At 40.1% G+C, this 23,398-nt stretch overlaps 1 protein-coding gene across 5 annotated transcripts in view; it reads right to left on the bottom strand.

Moving 5' to 3' along the window:
• Positions 1 to 23,113, bottom strand: part of LOC105935462 (potassium voltage-gated channel subfamily H member 7) — a 104,705-nt gene extending 81,592 nt beyond the window's left edge. For all 5 annotated transcript variants that reach the window (XM_036127979.1, XM_036127980.1, XM_036127982.1 and 2 more), the window contains exons 1-2: positions 22,631 to 23,113; positions 19,547 to 19,777 (exon numbers count right to left, since the gene is read on the bottom strand). In XM_036127979.1, coding sequence (XP_035983872.1) covers positions 19,547 to 19,777; positions 22,631 to 22,706 — 307 coding nt within the window. In that variant the 5' untranslated portion in view covers positions 22,707 to 23,113. The remainder of the gene's footprint in view (positions 1 to 19,546; positions 19,778 to 22,630) is intronic.
• Between the last annotated feature and the right edge of the window lie 285 nt (positions 23,114 to 23,398).

The raw sequence follows: 23,398 nt of genomic DNA, 5'->3' as shown, positions 1-23,398 counted from the left end.
GTGTCGGGGGGGGTGATGAATTAGTGAAAGCCTTCGCTGGAGCAACAAAAGTGTTTCAGGGAAATGTGGCAGGCCCGGTTACTGCTCATTTAGCTAATAACGCTGGAGTGAGCTCAGCCAGCTCAGTTGTATTGACCAAGACCTAAATAATAGATTTAACCAAACTAAACAGTTTTAAAAAGCAAAAATATCTCAGATGGGCAATCCATTTGCTTTTTTTTCCCCTCAGTGTGTGATAACTGCAAAATAAACAAAAATATAACCAGAAACCTGATATCTTGGTTTCACTTTTTAAAGTTGCACGTAGTTCTAGACAAATTATGAATGTGTTCAAGTAGCAGTTTAATGCATTGGGTGATTTGATATATAGATTTATATGTGTCCATAATCAGATAAGCGGCGATCAGAATAGCTGCATAACAATTGTTTAGTGGTTCCAGCACACATCGAGTTTTTCCAATATATAAGCCACAGTTCTACACTGGATCATTTTGAACGCCGAGCAAACTTGAAATAACTGAGGCGATATGACTTATTGACTATTACAGTGCGTGCTCAGATAGCATGGCGAGTGGAGCTCGGCTTTCAAGATCCTGGAAATGTCACCGGATTTTTTTATTTGCACAATCAACGACCGCCACGGAGCCCGACTCGGGTTCGTTTATTGTAGCAGAGCAACTGCAACGCAACGATGACCCACCGTCACGTCCGTCGCGTTGGTTCCTTTTCTCTCACACCCTCGGTCACACGCGGAGACGAGTGCAACATTTGCCGACAGAACAAAGATGTAGCACTTTGGGGCGTTATAGTGACATCTCTCACCTTATTTCCCTATCCGTCACTCTCTCTCTCTCTCTCTCTCTTTGCCTGTGAAACATTCCGCATCCTCAGCTCGCTGAGGTTAATTGTCGTCAAATACGTTCTTGAGCTCGCTCTCTGACCCGGTGTCAGCATGTGGCTGAGTCAGTCACTTCTGCTGACAGAGGGTGAGAAGCTACTTCAGTTTATGAGTAATCGGACCTAGCAGCGCTCTGGAAATGGAAACTGCGAGAAGCTCATAGAAAATAGCTAACAGGTCACAGAGTCTCTGTGCAAACCTAAAAGAAATGATTCCTTCACAAATAATAGATAATTAGGCTGTGGTACCTAAGCTAAATCTGAGATATATATTTTTTAAAGTAAACTGACTAGTCTATATTTCTCAGTTTAGAAGAAGAGGATTAGAGATGAACCAAGAAATCGGCTAGGGACCAGAATCTGCCGGCTTCATCCCATCCCTAGTCATCCATCCTCTCCAATGCAATCTATTTTTTTTTTATCAATATATGCACTACACCATAGCGCCACAGAGTCATTACTTAGCCATTTTCAATACCAGTGAGATGTTTGACATGGAAGTCAGAAGCAGAACATGGGCGTAAGAAGTGATTTACAGGGAAGTGGTAGTTTTTTTAATGGAGGCGTGTTTGCTTTTTATGAGGTTTCTACAACAGGTAGCCTGACACTCACAGGTGCTCATTTCCCATTTTGTAATTTTGCAGTAGCGGTTGCTTTGTACATAACGTTCTGATGGCAAAAAGAAGTCACAGGACACTAATTTGTATCCACCTTTTGGGGACATCTGGCTGACAAAACTGAACACAACAAAGTTGCTTTGTTTTCTGTTTTTATTATTCAACTGCTGTCATAAAACCCACTGGATGTGGAAATGTTGGCAGACATTTTGAAATCTCAGAAAACAAAGTAAGTACTAGGGAATACACACAGTGATATTTGTAATTAGCATCAGTAACCATGATCTTAAAATGTCAAGTTCAACTAATTTTTGTTTTAAAAACAGTAAAACCCTGTTTTACAGACTTTTTTCCTATATGCACAGTTGTTTAGCGAAAAGGGAATTATGATGTAGACCCTTCTTGGGTATAGGAGAAAACGGTGGTCAGAACAGGAGAAGAAATGAAATCAGCTCAGGGGCGGTTCTAGACAGTGGCTAACAGGGGCCAGTGCCCCTGTACTAAACACACAATATTAAATAAATGTCTTACAATGATATATGCTGACAAAGCTACCGTAACTGATTGTAGTTTTTACCTTTACAGTTTTACGCCAACAATAATTTACAAATTAAGCTGTTTCACTTTTAGCTCCAGCCATATTGAGATAAAATCAGGGGTCTGCAACCTGCTGTTCCAGAGCCACAATTGGCTCTTTGGCTCACTTAATATATCAAACGATGAAATATTGACCTGTTTAGTTTATTCCCCCAATCTTTTCTTCTGTGTCCTCATGAAAAAAACATTGGCTCCACCCTGGTCCCCTCTGCTAAATTTGGTGTAGAAGTTTGTTAAACGTGGTCATTCAGCAATGTGGTGAATTTCAGATTTGTACACGACATTAGAAGGAATCTACCATAGGGTTGCCAACTGTCCTGAATTAGCTGGGATGTCCCGTACTTTCCTGTATGGGACACTCTTTAGGTACGTTCAAATATCGATATGAAAAGATGCGTTCAAGTACGAATTAACGCTCCATGATGTGAACGACACGTTTCGAGCAATTCGCACGGCACGAATCGGGCTAATAAAGCGGAGCAAAACTGTGAATAGAGCGAAGCAAAATGTGAACTTTTCTGTCAATTCACGTTGCGTTAAGGGTGCTCTTTGTCCATTGAAGCTCAAAAAATGTTTTATGTGGTGAATATTTAGACAGTGCAATTAGGCTATATTTCTGTTGAGCAACGATGCATTTAATGACCAAAGACACCTGTCCTTTGTGTCCAGGCGAGGGAATCTATTTTTGGAGGTCAACGTTTTTGAACAAGGTTCCATTTAAGGGCAATTTTCCCACCCTCTAGCTCAGATTATATAGCATTACAGCATATCCCATACTAATGACAACCTTGTATTATTATGGCATGAATAATAATTAATCATTGTTTCTATAATACCAATAAGAGAAATTGTTCAGAAATTCCTCGGATTTGATGAAGAAATTACTAGTCATGAATTTTGTTCTAAAATTCCATGTTTTAAACTCAAGCAGGCTAAAGACTACAGACCATGCAGGGAATCAGACTTGAATTTCAACAAACACTTAATGTACTTTACTAAACCTAGATACAACGCTCTTAACATTGCCACAGTAAAGAATTTCCTGCCAAAAGAAACAAATCGGCATAGGTTACACAATGGTGTGTTCACTGGTCTCTGTAAAAAAAAAAAAAAAAAAAAAAAAAGGCTTTCGATGTATGTCTTATTTATCATATCTTATTTAACAGTTTGAAATGTGGATTTGAAAGTTTTTGTTTTTGGTAATTGTTTTTTTTTTTAACCTTTTTTCCCCCCTGTAAAGCACTTTAGATTACCGATTGAAACTATTGAAACAATTTCCCTTAAAAAAATAAGGGGGAAACCTCCAAAATCTGCATATCAGTCTCATAAAAAGTCAACAAACTGAAGAATATTTTAACATTTCTACATAATAATTGTATAATCTAAAGATAAGCTTGGACCATCATGGTCCAGTGCCTTTACAATGTGACAATGTTCTTTTTTGCTGGTTGTAATCTCTTTTTATGACAGACCAGCGGCAGTCTTTTCTCACTCTGAGCGCTTGTTGATTCGGTCTCCATCAAAGTGTTGCCTCTGGCGCAACAGAGCGCTGATCTTGGCCTGGCATTTAGCAGACGGTAACTCTAGAGGGCCCAGTTTCTAAGCGTAGGATTTCCCATGATGTTTGATTCATTTGATTCAAACAGTCAAACAGACTAGTAGGCAGCAGCAATCCTGAAATAACATCAAAATATCCAGGGCTGTGAAAAAGTATTAGCCGCCATACAGCTTCCTTCTGTTATTGCTCTTTGTCACAGATTATCAAAAAAATGTTGCACACACAGAAACTGCATAAATACAAGAAGGTTTTTCACAGCACTGTGTGAGGTTGCAAAATCCAATATACAATTACTAATATAAAATGAAGGGAAACAATCAGAGCAGGGTTTAATCTGACCAATGAATGAGTCCGATGGGCCGAAGATGTTAAAACCTGTTCGTCCAGTTATGCTTTTTTTTCATATCTAAAATGAATGAGTACCACAGAAATTCACGGTAGTCACATCACACAAAGGGATGAATGTTAAACATGCACCAAAGGCATGGTGTCTGATTTGCATGGAGCCGCTGGTGTATTGCTCTGAATGGTGGGTGGGTTACTGAGCTCCTCCTTCAGTTTGGAAATTGAACCAGAGCAGGTTGGAGGAGGGGGCTGTCAGACTGTTTACCCTCTAGTTGGTGTAATATCATCAGATAATGGCAGCGTGTGAGAGTTTAATCCATAGACGCAACTTCAGAGTGGCCTACATTATTCACAGGCGCAGCTAAGCTGCAGCTGTCAAAGATCTTATCGCAACAAGCCGAGGTTAAAACAGTGAGCTGACGGGTGGCATAGTTCAGACGGGGAGGAAATACTTCACATTACACCGTTATAGCATGTAAACATAAAAGTCTCGTTTTGAACTTGTCTAGCCTTGTTTTTGTGAGTAAAAAGCTGAAGTACAAGAACCAACAAAACTCCTTCAAATTAATGTCAATATATTCAGCTGCTGGACAGCTACTTAAGAAACTACTTAACTTTTACCCGTTTTTGTCACGTTACAATCACAAACTTCTGAGTAAAATCCCAACAGAATACTCTGTTGGGATTTTAGTGCTAGACCAACACAAGGTTAAGCAGGGCTGTGAAGTGGAAGGAGAAGGATCCTTTTCAGAACGAGGACAACAATTGTTAGGGTGTAGAATGTGTTGTATTCAAGTCTGTTTACTCCAATACCCCTAAATAAACAATTGCCTCCAGGAGTTACCTCATTCCAAAGTAATCTTTCACATTAACTCTCCATAAATAACAAAGAAGTCTATCGTTCTGTGACTAATGTGAAAAAAGTACATTTGCAAGGCATTAATAAGTATATTGTCTGTCTTCATTGTTACGGCCCCTGGCCTATGGAGGCTGTGCAGGAGGCTTGTTTGTAAATGCAAATCCACTGTGACGTAACATCTACCTGATTGGCTGTAAGGAGGCTGCAGAGAAGCTGCAACCTCATTGGACCAGCAGAGGACTACCATGCCAATCTGACTGCTGATGAGACCCACCTGCAGCAGTATAAAAGACTCCAGCACTCATTCCTTCTTTGGGGACAGCTAGTAGGAAGTGGCTTTTGTTAAGCTGTTCCCCCACCTTTGGTGTTTGTGATTGTTTTGGGCTCATTTTGAATTAGTTGTGCTTCCTAGTTTGGTTAAACATGTAGTAATTTAATTTACCCTAAGCACTGTTAAGATTATGTGACCTTTATTTTGTGTTAAACTGGGTTGTATTGTTTTGTGTTTGTTAAAACCCATTCTTTTTGTAATAAATCACCATTTTTATTATACTACTTTTCTCTGGACACTTTTATGTTACCTCCCCTGAACCCCTAGACCTTTGGGGTCGTAACATAAGTGGGGGCTCGTCCGGGAGCAGCCTCGTTATGAGGATCCCTTTGTCCAGAGTTAAAGGAGGAACATTTTGGGTTGTCGGTATCCAACAACCATGTCAGTTTCTGGTTTTTGATTCTGGTGCACGACAAGTAGGAAGAATTACTCAATCCCTCGAATATTCAATATAGTAACTCATTAATACAATATTTGTAATAAATATCTGCAGAATGATCAATATCAATAGAAAATTGAACTTTTAGACAAAGGTTTATATAAATTAGGTGAAATGTATGCATGAGAATGATCACTCCACTATATTTAAATCTTCTAGCTGCAGCTTTAAGAGCATCTCAATGATCCAGTTGTTAAAATCTGGAAGTTTGTCTGTTTTCCACAGAAGAAAATTCAAGTTTTCTTTATTAAAACAGGACATTGTTCTGCTCTCCTTATTTAAGCCTGAATGGTAGCAAATTGAGGGGAGGGGGGGGGGGGGGGGGATGTTAGAGCTCCAAAGATGCACCAGAGCTCCTGCAACGGTTGCCAGGACAACACTATGCTGGACTGCACAGAAAGACTTTCTGCAAGGATTGAGAAGTGATGGTGTGACAGACAGGGAGGTGTTCCTTAGCAGCAAATGAAGCAAGCACAGTTTATGAGCTTACACATCCACATCCCCTGACTGCTTTCAGAACTGCTCTGGTTTGCCCAATGATACATCATTTTATAAAGATTCAAATATTTATAAAATCGGAAGCTTTTACGTTGTATTTCAGGCACAGGGAAAGCAACCGAACAGACTGATTGCACTCAAGAGACACAGAGAAAATCAAAGCAGTTTCGATAACGCGGATACATCTCTGAGCGAGGCCCTTTATGCCACCTTTTCTCCGGCTCATAAGAACTGGCGACAGTCACATTTGTCTTCCAAACATCTCCTTAAAAAGTAATAAATAACCTGCTTAATTTTCATCCTAAAGACACACAGTAATCATTCTTATCTGTGGGTTTAAAACAGGTGACAGCTCCCATAAACAAGCAGCTCTCTTTATAACACAGGGGGGGAAACAAATCAACAGCTGTACCTGGCTTCCATCTTTTTTCTCACCTCACATTAATCTGCACATTTTATTCCTCAAACACACATTTAAAAGGTTAATGCTCACTTTATTCCCACTTTCCTTCTGCTCACTCATGTACCCAGCTCTGCCCCTCCCCCACTGGATCTGCTCTTCAATCTTCCTTTATCTTCTTGTAGACATATTTCACAAGAGTAAATTCAATCAAACCTAAACAACTTTAACCAGACAGTCTACACTGGAGAGTTAAAAAGGAAAAAACATTAGATAAGATACAAATAATGACTTGTTTCGATGAGTGCAAAACACCAAAATTCAATTACAATGCAAAATGCAAGGGTGACTTCATTGTGTAAGTGTAATAGCAGCAGCTTTTGAACGGAAGGCATAATGTAATTGTATAGCACCGTCCATATCCTGGGAAATTCAGTTTATACAGGAAAAAATGCAGACTCAGAGGTTTACATTAAAACTAAAACTGAACTGTTAAAATGAATGCCCCCTTAAAAGTTTGTTTCTTTCTTCTTTGTCACTATAATGTTTCAGATCAAAACTAATTTTAATATCAGACAAAAATATCTTGAGTTGTTCCAATCAACCTGTCCCCATGTTAAAATATTATTACAGGCTTGTTAAATCATGAATTAACTGTAATTATCAGATATTTCAGTTTCACATGCTCCACTCAGCCCTGATTGCTGACTTGTAGAAAAAGGAATACCTGACGACATTAAGTGAGGTAGAACATTTCAAAAAGCATTACATTATGCTCTGGTCTGAAGAAATTCCATTCAGAGCCATCGTCCATATAGAGTAAACACAGAACAGTGGAGAATCTTTCTAGAAAATGTCAGCTTCCCAGAATAACTACAAGAGTATATCGGCAACTCATCCAGGAAGTCACACAAGAGTTCACGATTCAACAATTAGAAAGAGACAGACTGAGGGAAGACAACTAAAAGGTCGGTCTCACATTTCATCAAAACATCTTGATTCCAAGAATCTCCTGTTGACTGAGACAAAAACTGAACTTATTGCAAGGCATGACATCTGGGGTTTTCTACAAAAGTGCATTTGTAGAAAAAAAACGTGGTGGTGGTAGTGTGACAGTCTGGGGCTGCTTTGCATGTTCAGGACATGAAGGACTTGAATTGCTGGAACAATGAGTCCTCTCTGCGTTAGGGTGAGGCATATATTAGCACAGATCAAATCCTGTCTTGTCTATGAATCGTGTTTAGTGAGATAAAAGCTGTACACAGTCTTGTTTTAGGCTTATTTTTTTCATATTATAAAGGTTCAATTGCCCATCTGAAGATGGAAGTTAAGTTCTCTTGAGTTCCCCCAAGTTGGTCATAATAATGAATCAGAATGTATGTCAGGTTTTTCTCAGCTGAAACCACACCAAGGATTCACTATACCAAGGTTAATTTTGACTAGTGCAGACAGAGCTACTGCATAAGATAACATGAGATTAAGATAAGTTTTGATTGTGTCATTATTGAGACACCTGATTAGCATTAGCATTAGCAACAGCTGTATAGGCATATGTATACTATAAATAAATATTTGACATGTACAGTTTGGCTTAGCTTCATTTGAAAATTCTTATAGCATAGTATCAGATGTGCAGGAAGGTAATTGTTTACCTAAACAATCACAAAAAGATTTTTAATTGTGTGAGGAGGGTTATGCTGGTAACCAATGTGACACTGTATAAAAAAAAAGGACACTGCAAGTAAATCTAAAAAAACTGGTTTAAATGATCAAGTTTTCCATTTTGGAGCCATACAAACCCAAACTACTTCAGGCAAACAACCTGAGCTGCTTCATCACTCACCACTGGGTCTGGCTTCCTGTGTGGAACATTCTAGTAGTAACAAACTACTCTAGAGCAAGTCACCAAGTACATGAAATGATATCATACGAGCACAGCAATAAGCAGAACGGCTCTCCAAGTCTGAGATCGTGACATTATCAAAGTGCGTCAGAAAATGAGCCCAAACAAATGAGATCTTTTCTCTGCTGTCAAACAAATGTCGTGTCCTGTACTGAAGATTAACCGACAGAAAGTAATGGGTAACAGGTGATTCTATTTTAAAACCTGCTTCCTAGTTAGCACCTTGTTAACACGTCTACATGATGTCGCTGGTAGGAGGACAACGTGTGAAATACAATCAGTACCAGGGCGATGCATGTCCACTGTGAAACTTTAAAGAAGCAATGACCGCTCCGGGCTAAGGTTCAGTGCTGAAACTGACCTTGGAGAAGGTAAACGCACACACAAAAAAAAACCGGGGGTTTAGTGAGTCTGAATTTTGAGCAGAATAAACTTTAAAACACAAGGTCTGGTAATTTGTACAGAGAGAAACTTTTTTGAACACTTTGATCATGGCATCATGTGCAGTTTATTTTAGCTCAACATTAGATTATCAGTATGTAGCCCCACTTTGGAAAAGCAGCCCAATAAGTGAGCTTGTCTTGGCTAGTTTAGCTTCGATTTACCGACGAGTCCGCCCAAGTCAGACTGAACCAAAACTTTAACTTGAAAACTAACAGTGTATGCACCACTGTCATCGTGAAAGGTGGGGGAAGCATCATGATGTGGAGATGGTCAGAGATGATGGGAAGATACATGGAGATTTCCAGTGAAAACCTTTTAGACGCTGCCAAAGTCTTGTCTAGTTTGGATGGTTTACATCAAAACATGTTCATGTAATTAAAAGGCCCAATCAAAATCCAGATATAAATGCATGAATACTATGCAAGAAAGTGCAGTTGGTAATATTCAACTCTGAAAAACTGAGATAATTGTTCTATATGTTGGCCCTGTAGTATCTACTAAACAGGGAATAGGGTAATAGAAATTTGTAGGGCATGACTCATTAACCAAAATCATATTAAGGTCCACAAATAACGAAAATAATAAACCTCGTCTGTCAGACAGCAAAACTCGTATCATAGTCATTACACACAGTGAATTGTTTCAAGCCTTTTTATTTCTTGTAATTTTGATGATTATGGCTGACAGATAATGAAACTCCAAAATTCAGGGTCTCAGGATATTGTGAAAATTTTACTCATTGGAAAGTCATGGCGTTGCACCTCAATAAGCTTGTTAAACAGCAGCAAAGGTCTGCTGAGCCTCTACATGGTCTCAGTGTGGGTCAGTAGGCGACACAATCATGGAGAAGACCGCTGGCTGGACAGATGTTCAGAAGAGTCCCTTCACACCCTTCACAAGGAATGGAAGACACAAAAGCTCACTGCTGAAGAAGCTGGTTGTTCACAGAATGCTGTGTCCAAGCATATTCATAGACAGTTGAATAGAAGGAAAAGGTGCACCATCAACAGGGAGAACTGCAGCCTTAAGAGGATTATTAGGTGCAATCCATTCCAGAATCTGGGGGAGCTTCAGTCGGCACGGCAAGAGCCACGCACACAGAGGAATCCTACACATGGGATGGAAATGTTGCATTCCTCATGTCAAGCTACACCTGAACCAGGGACAGCATCAGGAGCGTTTTACCTGGGCAAAGGAGAAAAAGAACTGGACTGTTGCACAGTGGTCCAAAGTCCTGTTTTCAGGTTCCCAGAGTATGGAGGAACAGTGGAGAGGCACAGATGCACGTTGCTTTAAATCCAGTGTGAAGTTTTCGCAGTCAGTGTTGATTTGGGGGTGCCATGTCATCTGCTGGTTCTGGTCCACTGGGTTTTCTGAAGTCCACAATCAATGCCGCCATCTACCAGGAAGTCTCAGAGCACTTTATGCTTCCCTCTGCAAACAAGCTGTATAGAGATGCTGATTTCATTTTTCAGGCGGGCTTGGTACCGGCCCAGAATGTCAAAGGTACCAAAAACTGGTCCAATGACCAGGGTGTTACTGGGCTTGATTGCCCGTCAAATTGGCCAGACCTGAACTCTATAGAGAATCTATGGCGTATTGTCAAGAGGAGTATGAGAGACACCAGACCCAACAAGGCAGACCAAAGCAACGTGGGCCTGCTGAACACCTCTGAAGAACCACATGCTGGTTGTCTCCATGCCACGCCACATTGGTGCAGGAATTCATGCAAAAGGAGCCCAAACCATGTACTAAAGACATAGAAAGGACCATACATTTTTGTTTTTGGTTGAATTTATATAATATTCTAGTTTTCTGAGAGGCTGAATTTAGTTTTCCATGCATGCTTGAAACGTTAAGTCTGTGTGGCATGAACGTTTCTAACATGAGTTTCACTTTCTCAAATGACCTTTTTTTTTACTCTGTACCTGTAGAAATAAACTACTCATACCATTAGGTTTCGGCAAACTGAACGTTTTTGACATCATTTATGAGTAAACACGACGGCTCTGAGAGTGAAACCATCCTGTTTATCTTCTGAATAAAAGGATTGTTTCCTGCTTCCGAATACTCATCAGCGTCTGAGACGGAAACATTTTGTCCGACACGTTTCAAACGCGATGCAAAAACAAAGTCTCTAATCTCAGCGAGGATCAGCGAGTCTCAAGCAACTGTAATCTATTTATAGTGTGACATTTTCAGTAATATTTTCTATTTGCAGCTGAGAGCTTTTACCATGTGTCAGACCTATGGATCACTGTTAGACCAAAGACTGAAAGAGCACCTTTAGGTAGAAAAGAGCAAACAATGGAAATTTTACTCAGATAATTAAAATATATATAATGGAACAAGTGCTGGCAACTAAATATCTGGAGCTTTGTTTAAATAATCCCAATTAAACACACAATTTTAACATACGTTATGTAGTGTTGGGCTTATTTGCAACCTTTAAAGAAATAGAAGCTTATAAACAAATGGACAGTGACAACACATTTTGTAGGTAATTCCTAGAATCTGCTGCTGAATAATAATCAGGGATTTCCAAACATTTTAAAGCTTCTACAGTTAATTACCCTCAGATGAATCTTTTACTCAACTTAGGTCTCTGCTTTTTTCTCTCTCTCTCTCTTTCTAGCAAAACACCAAAACAACATTTTTCCCTAATTTATCAAATATAAATGGAAAAAAAATATATCCATTTACCCAACCATTAAGACCATTTGTTATGACAGTAACAGATGAGCTCCAATGCATTTATTAGTGCAGCACTTTACAAATTAGGCTTTTATGGTAGAGTGGCTGAAAAGAAGACACACTTTTTATATGAAAAACATAGCGGGCCGGTTTTATAAATGTAGCTATAATGTCCAGGAGATGGACAGATGCAGAAGAATGGAATTATTTCCATAGAAACAGAAAAAGCTAACCATCATCAATCTGGACATCAGCATGTGGAAAGTATGGTTGGGTTGCAAAACGGTGAAATTCCCCTTATCATTACCCCTAAAACTAGGGACGCACCAATATTAAAAATTTGGGCCGATATCGATATCCGATATTAATATTGCTGTTGTGTCTGATAACCGATATGTACCGATGTGTGTGTGCACACGTTTACGCTTCAGTGACAGTCAAATTGTGCACAGTTTTGTATTGATTAATAACTATGCTAGCTGAATTTTTAAATGTGAGTTATAATCTAGACTTACACGCTCCTTTTTGTATGTTTTCTTTCGACACCGTGAAAAATTACCACACTGCTGACATTGCATCTTAGTTTCATTTAAAAACTCCACAATCCTGGCTGCTATGCATCAGTGTCACATGACCAAACTAAAACCACATGACCAACCCCCTCCCTTCCCTCTCTTGAAAAATTGCCCAAAGGGCAACTAGATGGAAATAATCATAGGTTGTTAATATCGGCCCAGTTTTACTTATCGGACCGATAACAATATGTAAAAAAAACCACTAACATTGCCTGATGCCGATGTCAGTGCTGATATATCTTGCATCCCTACCCAAAACAATAACATATAACTTGGGATTTCCCTAAAACCACCATATGTGATTTGAAAAAAAAAAGCGATGAGGAAATTATTTAACCAAAATGATCCTAATCTTTACTGTGTTGCTCAACACAGCTGACAAAAAAAAAGGTCTGTAAAGAGTTATTTAGAGTAATTGAATTCCCCCAAATGTAATAAATTGTTGCAGGAATTACTAAATTAAACTGATTATGTTAAACATTTGGCAGAATAACATTTAAACTTTATTACGAGTGATTGTATTTTCGTTAAAGGTGGAGCTTTCGCAACCATATCAAACAGATGTTTTAATTAGTTCCTGACATTCATTAGACCACCAGGCTAATGTTTGGTGACTACTTGGGTTTCAGATTGCCTTATGGTTTAAAAGCAGAAGAACTGTACAGTACCTTGGAAAAATATTCACACCCCTTGAACTTTTGTCACATTTTGTCACATCACAACCACAACGTGGCAATCGTTTTCTTTAAAAAAAAACAAAAAAGGCCGATGTGTTGCGATGCGCTAGAGGACAGAAACACATTTAAGAAGCGCACACTGACGAAGATGATGTCGGATCGCCTAAACGTCAAATCTTCGGCTTTAACGACAGCTCCGTCTACTGCGGGGGTCATACGGACTGGAGCGTGCAAACACGAGGGCTTCGGCGAAGGTGCGAATCGTGAAGCGTTCAGAATGTGCCCGAGATTGTGCCGACGAGCAGGATCTCCTTGAGGGGCATCAAAGGACAGCGGGGAAAGGGCTCTGCGGAACTTGAGTCAGGGGATTAAGAAGAAAAGCACATTGCTTCACAGAGAGTCCCGCGGTTCACGGTGAGGAGAGGAGTCAGCATGCTGCACACAATCTCCTACTGTAAAAAAAAATGGAGCCGACAGACGCAGGGAGGGGGTGAGAGCGCTGTGCGTTAGAATCTGCAACACCTTTAAACAAATGCTGCTGTGCTGCGTTGATGTTTTCTACAGTTCTAATCCTGGGGAGACTACACTGATCATATCAAGACATTGTGCTTTGGTCTTGTCCTTTGACGTTCCAGTTTATCTGATTTTTAGTTTTCTCATTTGTTTTTTTTAAAGCATGAATGGATTGGAAGAGCTGTGTAGAGGAGCTGTGGATCAGGTACAAGGATAGCGATGAGGTAATTGGGGGCGCAGGAACAGGAATGACAAAGAAATGTTTTCCCCCGTGGCAAGGTCTGACAGTCGGAGGCGATCCAGCTCTTCATCCAAGTTCCCTGTAGACCAGCCACCCTGTCCAGTGCAACTGTGCTCAAGATTTATGCAACACCAGGGTATCTGTGTCCTCATTATTACCGTTTGTTCAGCAGATTGACTCGGGCTGAACTTTTTGCTCAAACACAGGATTGCCGTACAACAGGGGGCCAAAACCGGCTAAAGTTAGATCAAACGCACTAATCTGCTCTGATGGTCCTGTAATATCAAAAAGACGAAGAAAACTGGGGTAGAGGAAAAGTGCACAACCTTCACCCATCGCTGGATTTTGCTGATATTTTCAACCATCTTTAGCATTTCATGTTTGCATTTAGCACCGCTAACATTAGTGAATCCAAACAGGAGTTTTTTTTTGGGTGTATTCTGTGCGGAGAATGGAGACGCTTGACTGGAGCTGTAAATTTCACTATGAGGATCACCTGTGGGAGTACAAAGATTTGGGCCATGTGAGAAGATTTTTAAGCCTGCATCAACAAAACCCTAAAAGGCATAAAATGCACCATTACATGTTGCTCCTTTTTGTTGTTGTTGTAGTTTTGATAGAGATTTGGAGATGCGGCTAAATTTCTGGCAGAGGAATGCAAATTGTGCCCAAGATACTTGACGGTCAGAAGTTTATCAAAGACATTAAACAAGACCTCAGCTGTACCGTAACCCCTCGGAAAGGGTTCAGGCTAAAGCGCGTCATTCTGAAGTGAAAGCAAGCCTAGAGCTCACAGCCCCCCCCCCCCCCCCCCAAGCATTTCTGTGACTTTATCTGATTCTCTCAACCTTTGACCACTGGCTATGTCTCTGAGGATGCCATCATTCGGAGCAGTTCTGTAAAGCCATCTGGAACCTAACCTCGCTTTCACGCTCTGGGTTCTAATAAGCCAGCCGGAGAACTGCACTCGCTTACAGATAAAAACATATCCATCTTTCACCAAAGTAGGATTTGAGTCATTAAAACCGCTGTAATGCTAAATAAGCATGGATATCAACATATAGCAAGGTTGAATGACCTGATAGCAGCAGGTCATTCATTCCTGCTGCTATCAGACTATACAATGCTGCACTATAACTGTAACCATATTACCATAACTGTAAATAAGTAATGTGCAACAACTAATGTGCAATAATCTATTTAATACACTGTACTACAACCCGTGCAATAATCCTATATATATATATATATATATTATATATATATATATATATATATATATATATATATATATATATATATATATACACGTGTAGGTACGTATGTATGTAAGCGTATATATATATATATATATATATATATATATATATATATACGTGTAGGTACGTATGTATGTAAGCGTATATATATATATATATATATATATATATATATATATATATATATATATATATATATATATATATATATATATATATATATATATATATATATGTTTATATATAAATAGACACTATGAATGTAAATAAGACATCATATGCCCATTCCTATTTCTTTTTGTATTTTTTTGGTATTCTTTTGATCCATGTGACTAGTGAATTTCTTCATTGTGAGATCAATAAAGACTATCTTATCTTATCTTATCTTATCTATCTTATTAAATTAGAATTAAACCATTAATAAAGCCATTTGTTCTTGACGGATCATCTGAGGGGAACCTTTTGCTCTCATGGTGTTATTTATTTATTTATTTATTCGAACATGATACAAATATAAAAATAAAATAGTGCACAGTAACAAGAAGTGCATAAGAAAGAAGAGAAAATACAGATTTTTGTTTCAGTTAACATATCATGCTCAAAACGGGGTAGGAAGAAGTGAGAACTTATAAACTTATATGGTGTCTGAAAGCTACTGCAGTATTAGTCTGGTATTTAAAGGAGGGCATTGTTAACATGGAAAAGCAGAAATATTGTCAATCCCTCTTCTCCCAGGAGTTCAGCACTTGAGTGTTTCCATGAATTATGACATATCATTGTCAGAATAATGTTTTTCCTCTTACCACCGTGAGTAAACCCGGTTCTAACTTATTCCTGAGTGTGGACCCGTCTTCATTAAAGCAGAGCTTTTGAGGTTTTAGAGCTGCCGCTGTTTGTGAAAAGGATCAGAGACGCTAGATTGTAGTTTGCAGTGTACCCAAAGCTCTGTTTTTCATGAAATCCTTCAGCTTTGGGTCTGTATGGAATGACTGCAAAGCCGAAAGGCCCGTGATTACGCTGGAGAAGCAGCAGAGTTCTACAGGCCCGGTTAGATCATCTGTAAACAGGACAACATATTTTCTGTGTTGTCTACAAACCTGGTCTTTATGAAATTATGGAGGAATGGCCAAAAGAAACTCATTGTTGAAAGAAAGCAAAGAAGGCCTGTATAGTGGTTGCCATTAGCCAGGTAGGGGTGCAAACAGGGTGCCCTGGTTAGATGAGACCAAAATGATCCAAAACGCTGCATGTCAGACAAATGACACGTAAACATCCCCATAGTGATGTGGAGGTGGAAGCGTCATGCTGTGGGGATTCTCTTAGTGCAGGGGAGCGAGGCTGATTAAACATTTACACCACAGCTTATTAAGGTCAGGGGCGGTTCTAGACAGGGGCCAACAGGGGCCCATGCCCCAGTAGAAATGGTCCTGGCCCCTGTCATGGCCCCTGTACTAAAGACATAACATTAAATACACTTCTTCTAATTATTTGCAATGGCAAAGAAACCATAACTGATCGGTCACTTTGACCCATTTTATTTTTTACCTATACAGTTTTACTCCAAGAAGAATTTAAAAATTAAGATGTTTCACGTTTAGCTTTATACACTGCAAAAAGGGAACTTAAAGTAAACACAATTTTCTTGAAACGAGTGTGTTTTTCCTTGATTTGAATAGCTAAACAAGACTATTTGCCAATGGAATGAGTATTTTTACCCCTGAAATAAGATAATTAGATATGCTCCACTTAAAATAAGATGATGGAGATGAAGTATTTTAAGATTTTAAGTGCAAAAATCTTGTTCCATTGGCAAATAGTCTTATTTACCTGCTCAAATCAAGGAAAAATACACAAAATTTAATTTTTTTTTACTTACTTTGTGTTCCCTTTTTGCAGTGTAGCCGTATTGAGCTGGGGGCAAAGTTTTCATCTGCTTGATCAGGGGTCTAAAACCTGCAGTTCCAGAGCCACAAGTGGCTCACTTAATATTATTACACTGTTAAATATTGCCATTTTATTGTTTAATTTTTTTTGTCCTGTCCCCCTGTGAAAAAACACTGGCCCCACCTTGGCCCCCCTGGTAAATTTGGTCTAGAACCGCCCCTGATTAATGTGTTAGAATGGTCCAGTCAGACCCAGATCCTATTCAAAGAAAAGAGAAAGTGACGTTCATGAGTGAAAAATGCATGCCACAGAACTGTATTAGTTTAAAAAAATCATATTTCATGATCACGCACTACTTTTTTTTTTTTTTTTTTTGGAGATGTTATTGCGGCTCTAATGACTCGCTTTTTTAACACAGTTCATAGAAGATGAACACTTCTGCACGTTATTAAAAATGACCTGGTGACCGAAGATATCAGTATGTAATTTGGAGCAGTGGCCGGGAGCATGATGCAGCTACTGGACTGAGCCTTGGTAAGGGCAAATTCCAAAAATGTAACTGCCTTGGACAGCTTTCTGTCTCTAACCATGGCTGCCACTGAGGGAAATTCTTGAGGCTGATGATGTTGGACAAAAACATACTTCTGCAGCAGTAATAAACTTGCTAAATGGAACAAATCATTGCCCTAAGACAACGTTTCTAACTGCTTTCTAACTTTAATATATATATATATATATATATATATATATATATATAATAAATAGATCTACAATGTGTGATTCACAGTTAAACCCTGCTGACATCAAATCTCAAAGTACTAAAAAGATTCAGGCTCACTTTGAGTGTATTGTAGCCAGAACTCCAACACTCCCTGTATTGATGATCATCAGTAAAAACACCACAAAAACTAATTGCCTGTTTTACAACTTCCCCGCATGCAGCACTAAAGGAGTGACAACTTCAGCGTGGTACTCAAATCATCCCTTTAACCTGCGATAGGACTCTTATTAACTTCTTTGTTGCTGCCTTGGCTGAAACCTCCGCGCTGTAAAACAGTGACGCCACCAACGTCTTACACGAGGAGGGTCAATTATCAGAACACAGGTGCCATTGCTCCAGGTCACACGCCACCCCTGAACCAGCTCAGATGATGCCGCCGGTGTAAACTCTCGCTCTGGAACTTGCCCCGTCACACGCTGGAACAGCAAGTCATGGTCTGCCATATGCACGTCAGATGATCTAAAAGTGTGGCGACGACGACCTCCGGCTGCGCCCACGACCTCTGAGAACTTACTCCCGAGATGAAATGCTTTACAGCAGAGAACGATGGGCGGCACGGCGAGTTACACGATACATCTGTGCTGCTCAGAAAGCTGTGTGGAAATGTGGAGATTATTAGATCACAGGCGGAGACAAACCGCCTCAGCGCGCTGAGGCACCGGTCTGTGGGGAAGCGAGCAGCCTCCTTTCTGAAAGCGTCCCATCGTGACGGAGATAATGAGCGGCCTTCCCTGTCCGCGCGGCCACTGCATCAGAGCCGAGCTGGACTTCACGACGAAGAAGAACCTGCTCTCCCATCCTCGGGGGTTCGAAGTGGCCAGGCTTTGTTGGTTTCAGCGGCAAAGAAGTGCTTCTGATGAAGCTGACGAAAGGCGACCAGCTGCGAACTTCGGCGGTGACTGAGTGCTTCAAGGGGAAATTATGCTCATGTTTCCTGCGGTCTTGCTAAAGCGCCAAAATGCAGCAGGACTTCTAACGCGTTGAATCCTATCGCAGTAAATGCAGTGGATTGGCGTAAATTACATCAAGGTGGATTGTATGTATGGTGCCTTTTCCATAGTTTGTCACGTTACAACCACTAGCCCCAAACAGGCTGACATTTTATGGGACAAACCAACAGAAAGTAGTGAAATGATGCATATGGGTTCTATTGTTTTTTTTTTTTTTTTTTTTTTTTTACACAAATGAAAATCCACATTCAGCATCCCCGCGCCCATGATGATGTCAGCTCCATGTGTCGCCATGGAGATGGTGCATTTAAGTTTGGTTTCCATCACAGTGGAGTTTCTCATGGAGGCCAGACGGCATCGTTTTAGGCTCATCTCACCGGAGCGCCGCCTTCAATATAATAACGGCAGCAATTATACATAAATTAAATGACGTAAAAACACAATAATGTCTAAGTTTAGCTGATTTGGATCTTGACCATCTAGAATATCCCAAAACAAAACGAGAGGTTTATCACCCTCGGATAGCCTTTTTTGCACCACCTGCTTATTTTCATTTACACCTAAATCAACTCAAAGACTGCCTTTGCAACTTTTTTTTTTTTATTATTTTCTTAAATCTAATGATCAATCAACCAAAAGCACCCCTTGGATGCTTTTGGTTGAGGCAGATGACCGTTCATACTGAGCCCGGTTCTGCCGGAGGTTTTTTTTCCCGTTAATGGGTGGTTTTTCTTCCCACTGTCGCTTCATGCTTGCTCAGTATGAGGGATTGCAGCAAAGCCATGTACAATGCAGATGACTCTTCCTGTGGCTCTACGCTTCTCCAGGAGTGAATGCTGCTTGTCGGGACTTTGATGCAATCAACTGGTTTCCTTATATAGGACATTTTTGACCAATCTGTATAATCTGACCCAATCTGTATAATATGATTGAACTTGACTTTGTAAAGTGCCTTGAGATGACATGTTTCATGATTTGGCGCTATATAAATAAAATTGAATTGAAATTGAATTGAATTGGAACAGGAACACCAAAACCACCCCGGATATCTTTCAAAAACAAACTCCTGCCCCGGCACACTCACCATCCTTGCGGTGGTAGGTGATCTCCACCTTGCGCTCCTCGGAGCCCAGCAGGGCCTGGGCCACCTGGGCCACCGCGTGCCGGCTGGTGAACTGGCCGTGCAGGAAGTCGCACGTGCACGGCTTCTGCATGACGTCCGGCCTGGAGAAGCCCGTCATCTCGCAGAAGCCGTCGTTGCAGTAGATGATCGCGCAGTTCTGCACGCGGGCATTGGCTATGATGAATTTCTTATCTGGAAGAGAGAGCGTGGAGTCGGATTAATAGAGTCCTCGGCGTTCCGGTTATTAAGCAGCAAATACTAAAACAGCAGGAGTAAGCATTTGTGTAAAAGCGGAGACCATTTGCTGTACACCAGCGGTTCCCCCCCACGGGGGAAGCTGGGAGGACAATCGGCTTTTATTGGCTTGTTAGTTTGAAGCATCCTTAATATTTTCATGCAAATATTGAAAATTCTTTCTCAGAGTCTGCATCAGGTCTTGTTGCACAATGAAAATACCTAAAAAAATCCATTTTATTCCATTAATAAAAGTAGGGATAAAGCTACTTTAACTCCCACAACTAGATTTGCTATGTAATGTTCACACAATTATCCATTTATAACATTGGTTTAACTCTTTTTATGCATTACCTTTTGTCACTTTTAAGTTCCAATTCACGATATAGGGTTCAAAAACTCCTTACATTTGCTTCTTTCCCTCTTTTTTTTAATACATTTTGGTTTGGGAATCCATCCCCTGAGGATATTTGATGCCCCTCATCTAGCTGTCCCCGCTTTATGGCAAACGTTAAATTGCTTCCTCATTTATAGGAGTTCATTTGTTTAATGTATAAATGTATCCAGCAAAAACATGAAGAAAAGTTTTCCTTTACCCTAACTTCAAATTTATTTATGCCACATTTTTATCTTTTAAGGCTAAATTTAGGACAGAGCCACTGACTGCTAAGCAAGAAATCTGATGTGTGCAATAATAAAAAAAAAAGATTTGTCTTAAGAAGAAAAGCACAAGAAGCATTGTGGATTTACAGACACGTCTGGGTTGTTTTTCTTGTTGATAATGAAGATTCTTAGACATAACAGACAACTTGAAGAGATGGGAATCCAAATTGCTGAAATCAGTTATATTTTCATAAAGTATAACAATTTCACTGAATTTTAGACAAAATTCAACACTGAATCTGAGCACATTTATTCAGTGAGGGGAGAAAATGTCCTATGTTCGGCAAAAAGAAAAAGAAAACATTTCCAACATCATCACAGATGGCACACTTACTGGCACCCTGACAGCCCCTGCAAAATAAACGTAAGCGAAGCGGTTTTTGTTCATACTTTACTGTTTAAAGTGGATCTGTGTGTCTAATAAACTTCATCGGACATTCCACGACTCTGTTTTGCTATGGTGTAGATATAATTTGACCCAGCTGGGACACTTCCAAGCTACTGTTCAAAATGGGAAATGGAGGAGAACATGTGTGTTTACCCTGATTTATTTATGTCTAAACTTGGTCATGGCTACATTAAGAGCGATAATTACTAAGGTGAGTAAAACTGGCGTTGCAACAAAACAAGGCAAACAAATTCAGCCAAAAATCAAAATGCCATGATCATAGGTGTGGGTTGGAACATAGGTGCCATGACGGACTGAAGCAGAGCACAAATCACTTAAGATGTGGTTCTTTGTCACTGTATGACACTACTTGGGAACAGCTTTTTCTAACCACAGTTCTATACCTCTGACCAAAGAGATTATAGAGTCAAAGATAGCCAAAGTAAATCCAAAATGCAGTTTCTAGCTATTGGTTTAATTTATTACATAAACCAGAGACCGCCTATAATCTTTGGGGACATTTTTTTCCCTTAGATCTAGGTTTTAGGGGGACCTAAAGGTGGTCAGACAGAGCCCTTTATAATGTTTTGGATGGAGAGCAAAAATCAGAGCGCAAGCCATCTAGGTCCTGAAGCTGCATCCGGCCCCGGATGATCACGCCACCAGAATCCTGTTCGACTGTCTGGATGGTGTTTTCTCAAACACTTCTAATTTTAGACCCGATGTAGCTGGACACACATCTATCTAGAGTTTCAGTTTGGGCAAATAAGAAACTGACTTTTTTATTGTTGGTCAGCAGTGAAAGAAATCTCCTATAGATGGCATTTACCCCCCAGTCTCTTAGTTATTGTTGAATCATAAATGCTGTTCTTAGTGCAGCCAGCGGTGTTTAAGATGATGGTCCTGGTTCTTTTGTGATCTCCTGGTTAATCAGTTGATGCACTCAAGGAGTCATTTTGATAGTCGGCCTCCACGGCAAAGTTTTACAAATGTTTAATCATTTCTCTAGTCGTATGATTCTCCCTGTGGTTCTTTGGAGTCCCAAAACCTTAGAAATGTATTTTTAACCCTTTGCCGACTGATGTGTCATCTATTTTGGTAGCTCTTCAGACTGAAAGCATGAGTGTGCATTTTTGTTTTTAGCTCTTTTAGCCTACTTCATGCTGTCACACAGGGTCCATTGAAGTGATTTCCTTGTAAAGGTTTGGTAGTAATCAGGCTTGGGTGTGGCTGGTCATTTTTTTTTTTTCCTCTAAATTTTTTTTTAAATATCAACCGATTTGGAGAGTACTTTATTACTACACATGGGGCCCAGGTTGGCTTGGATCTACTTCATAAACACAATCTTCAAATATGCTTTTTGTCCCCTTATTTGCCTGATATTGACAGTTTTGGGCCCATCTGAAACATTTAAGTGTAACAAAAAACAAGCAAAAACATAGGAAATCTTGCATTGCATTGTAGTTAACGTAATAAAAGCTGTTCTATTGGGTAAAGGTGGTTGTACAAAGTAGCAATGTGCTAAAAACATTTTTTTTCTTTACATTGGATTTTCCTATTAGAGCTTTGCTTATTCCAAATGTTACCTGAGATAATACTACAAAACGATGGGAGGCTTATATACATTTTATCTAAATATACAGAATAAGCAGGGACTTTCATATAAAACATTATAAACAGGCTTTTAAACGGTTTCCTGTAAAGAATAGCTCTCACAGACACAAAAGGAAGCATCAGTACTCCATTGGACAGGTACTCACTTTGTCCTTCGAATTTCCGAATAATCACTCCTAGAAATGTGTTTTGTGGCGCAACATGACCTCTCCGAACAGGCATGGTTCTCTTTCCCCCCCCTCCACAAAAAAAATTGTTTATTTAAAAAAAAATAATTAATAAAATCTTTGGCCAAGCTTTATGCGCGTGCCTTGTTAAGTTCGCAGGTGTAAAAAACCGAAGCCAGAGGGGCTACCCCGGTTTTCTTTGTCAGCACTCAGTCATCCTCGCAAAGGAAAAAAATAAATAAATAAAAGAGATATCCACCCCCCGACCGAATTCCCCCTTCTTTTATTCCAGCTCCCCGGCTGAGCGCATAGCAGAGGCTTCCCTCCGTGCGCTCCTCTCCGAGGCGAAGCCCGAAAGCAAGGAAGAGCCGGCGGGTCGCGGCGGAACCAACATCTCACCGCTGCTCCTCGTTGCGAGAGCTGCGAGCGTTTGTGGCGGCGCGTGAGAACGGCTGGTGCGCGTGGGGCGGGGAGGGCGGAGAGGGAGAGGGAGAGGGAGGGGGGGAAGCTGTCGTGATGGGAAGACTGATGGTCTTTTAGCCCAATGGCTTGACGCTGGCACTGACACTGCAAGAGAGAAGAGGGAAGGAGGCAAACTACGGTGGCGCCGTGACGTTGCAGTCAATTTGCCCTTATTTCAGTATTAAACTACACAAACACTACATTATGACAAAGAGTACGGGGGAGCGAAATGCTAGCTAATTACTAATTAGTTTGGTTTTCGCGGTGAGATGCAAAAACAACGCG

This window comes from Fundulus heteroclitus, chromosome 24, assembly GCF_011125445.2.
Source record: "Fundulus heteroclitus isolate FHET01 chromosome 24, MU-UCD_Fhet_4.1, whole genome shotgun sequence".
NCBI lineage: Eukaryota > Metazoa > Chordata > Actinopteri > Cyprinodontiformes > Fundulidae > Fundulus > Fundulus heteroclitus.
The sequence above is the reverse complement of the archived record's forward strand: the minus strand, read 5'-3'. Positions and strand labels throughout refer to the sequence as shown.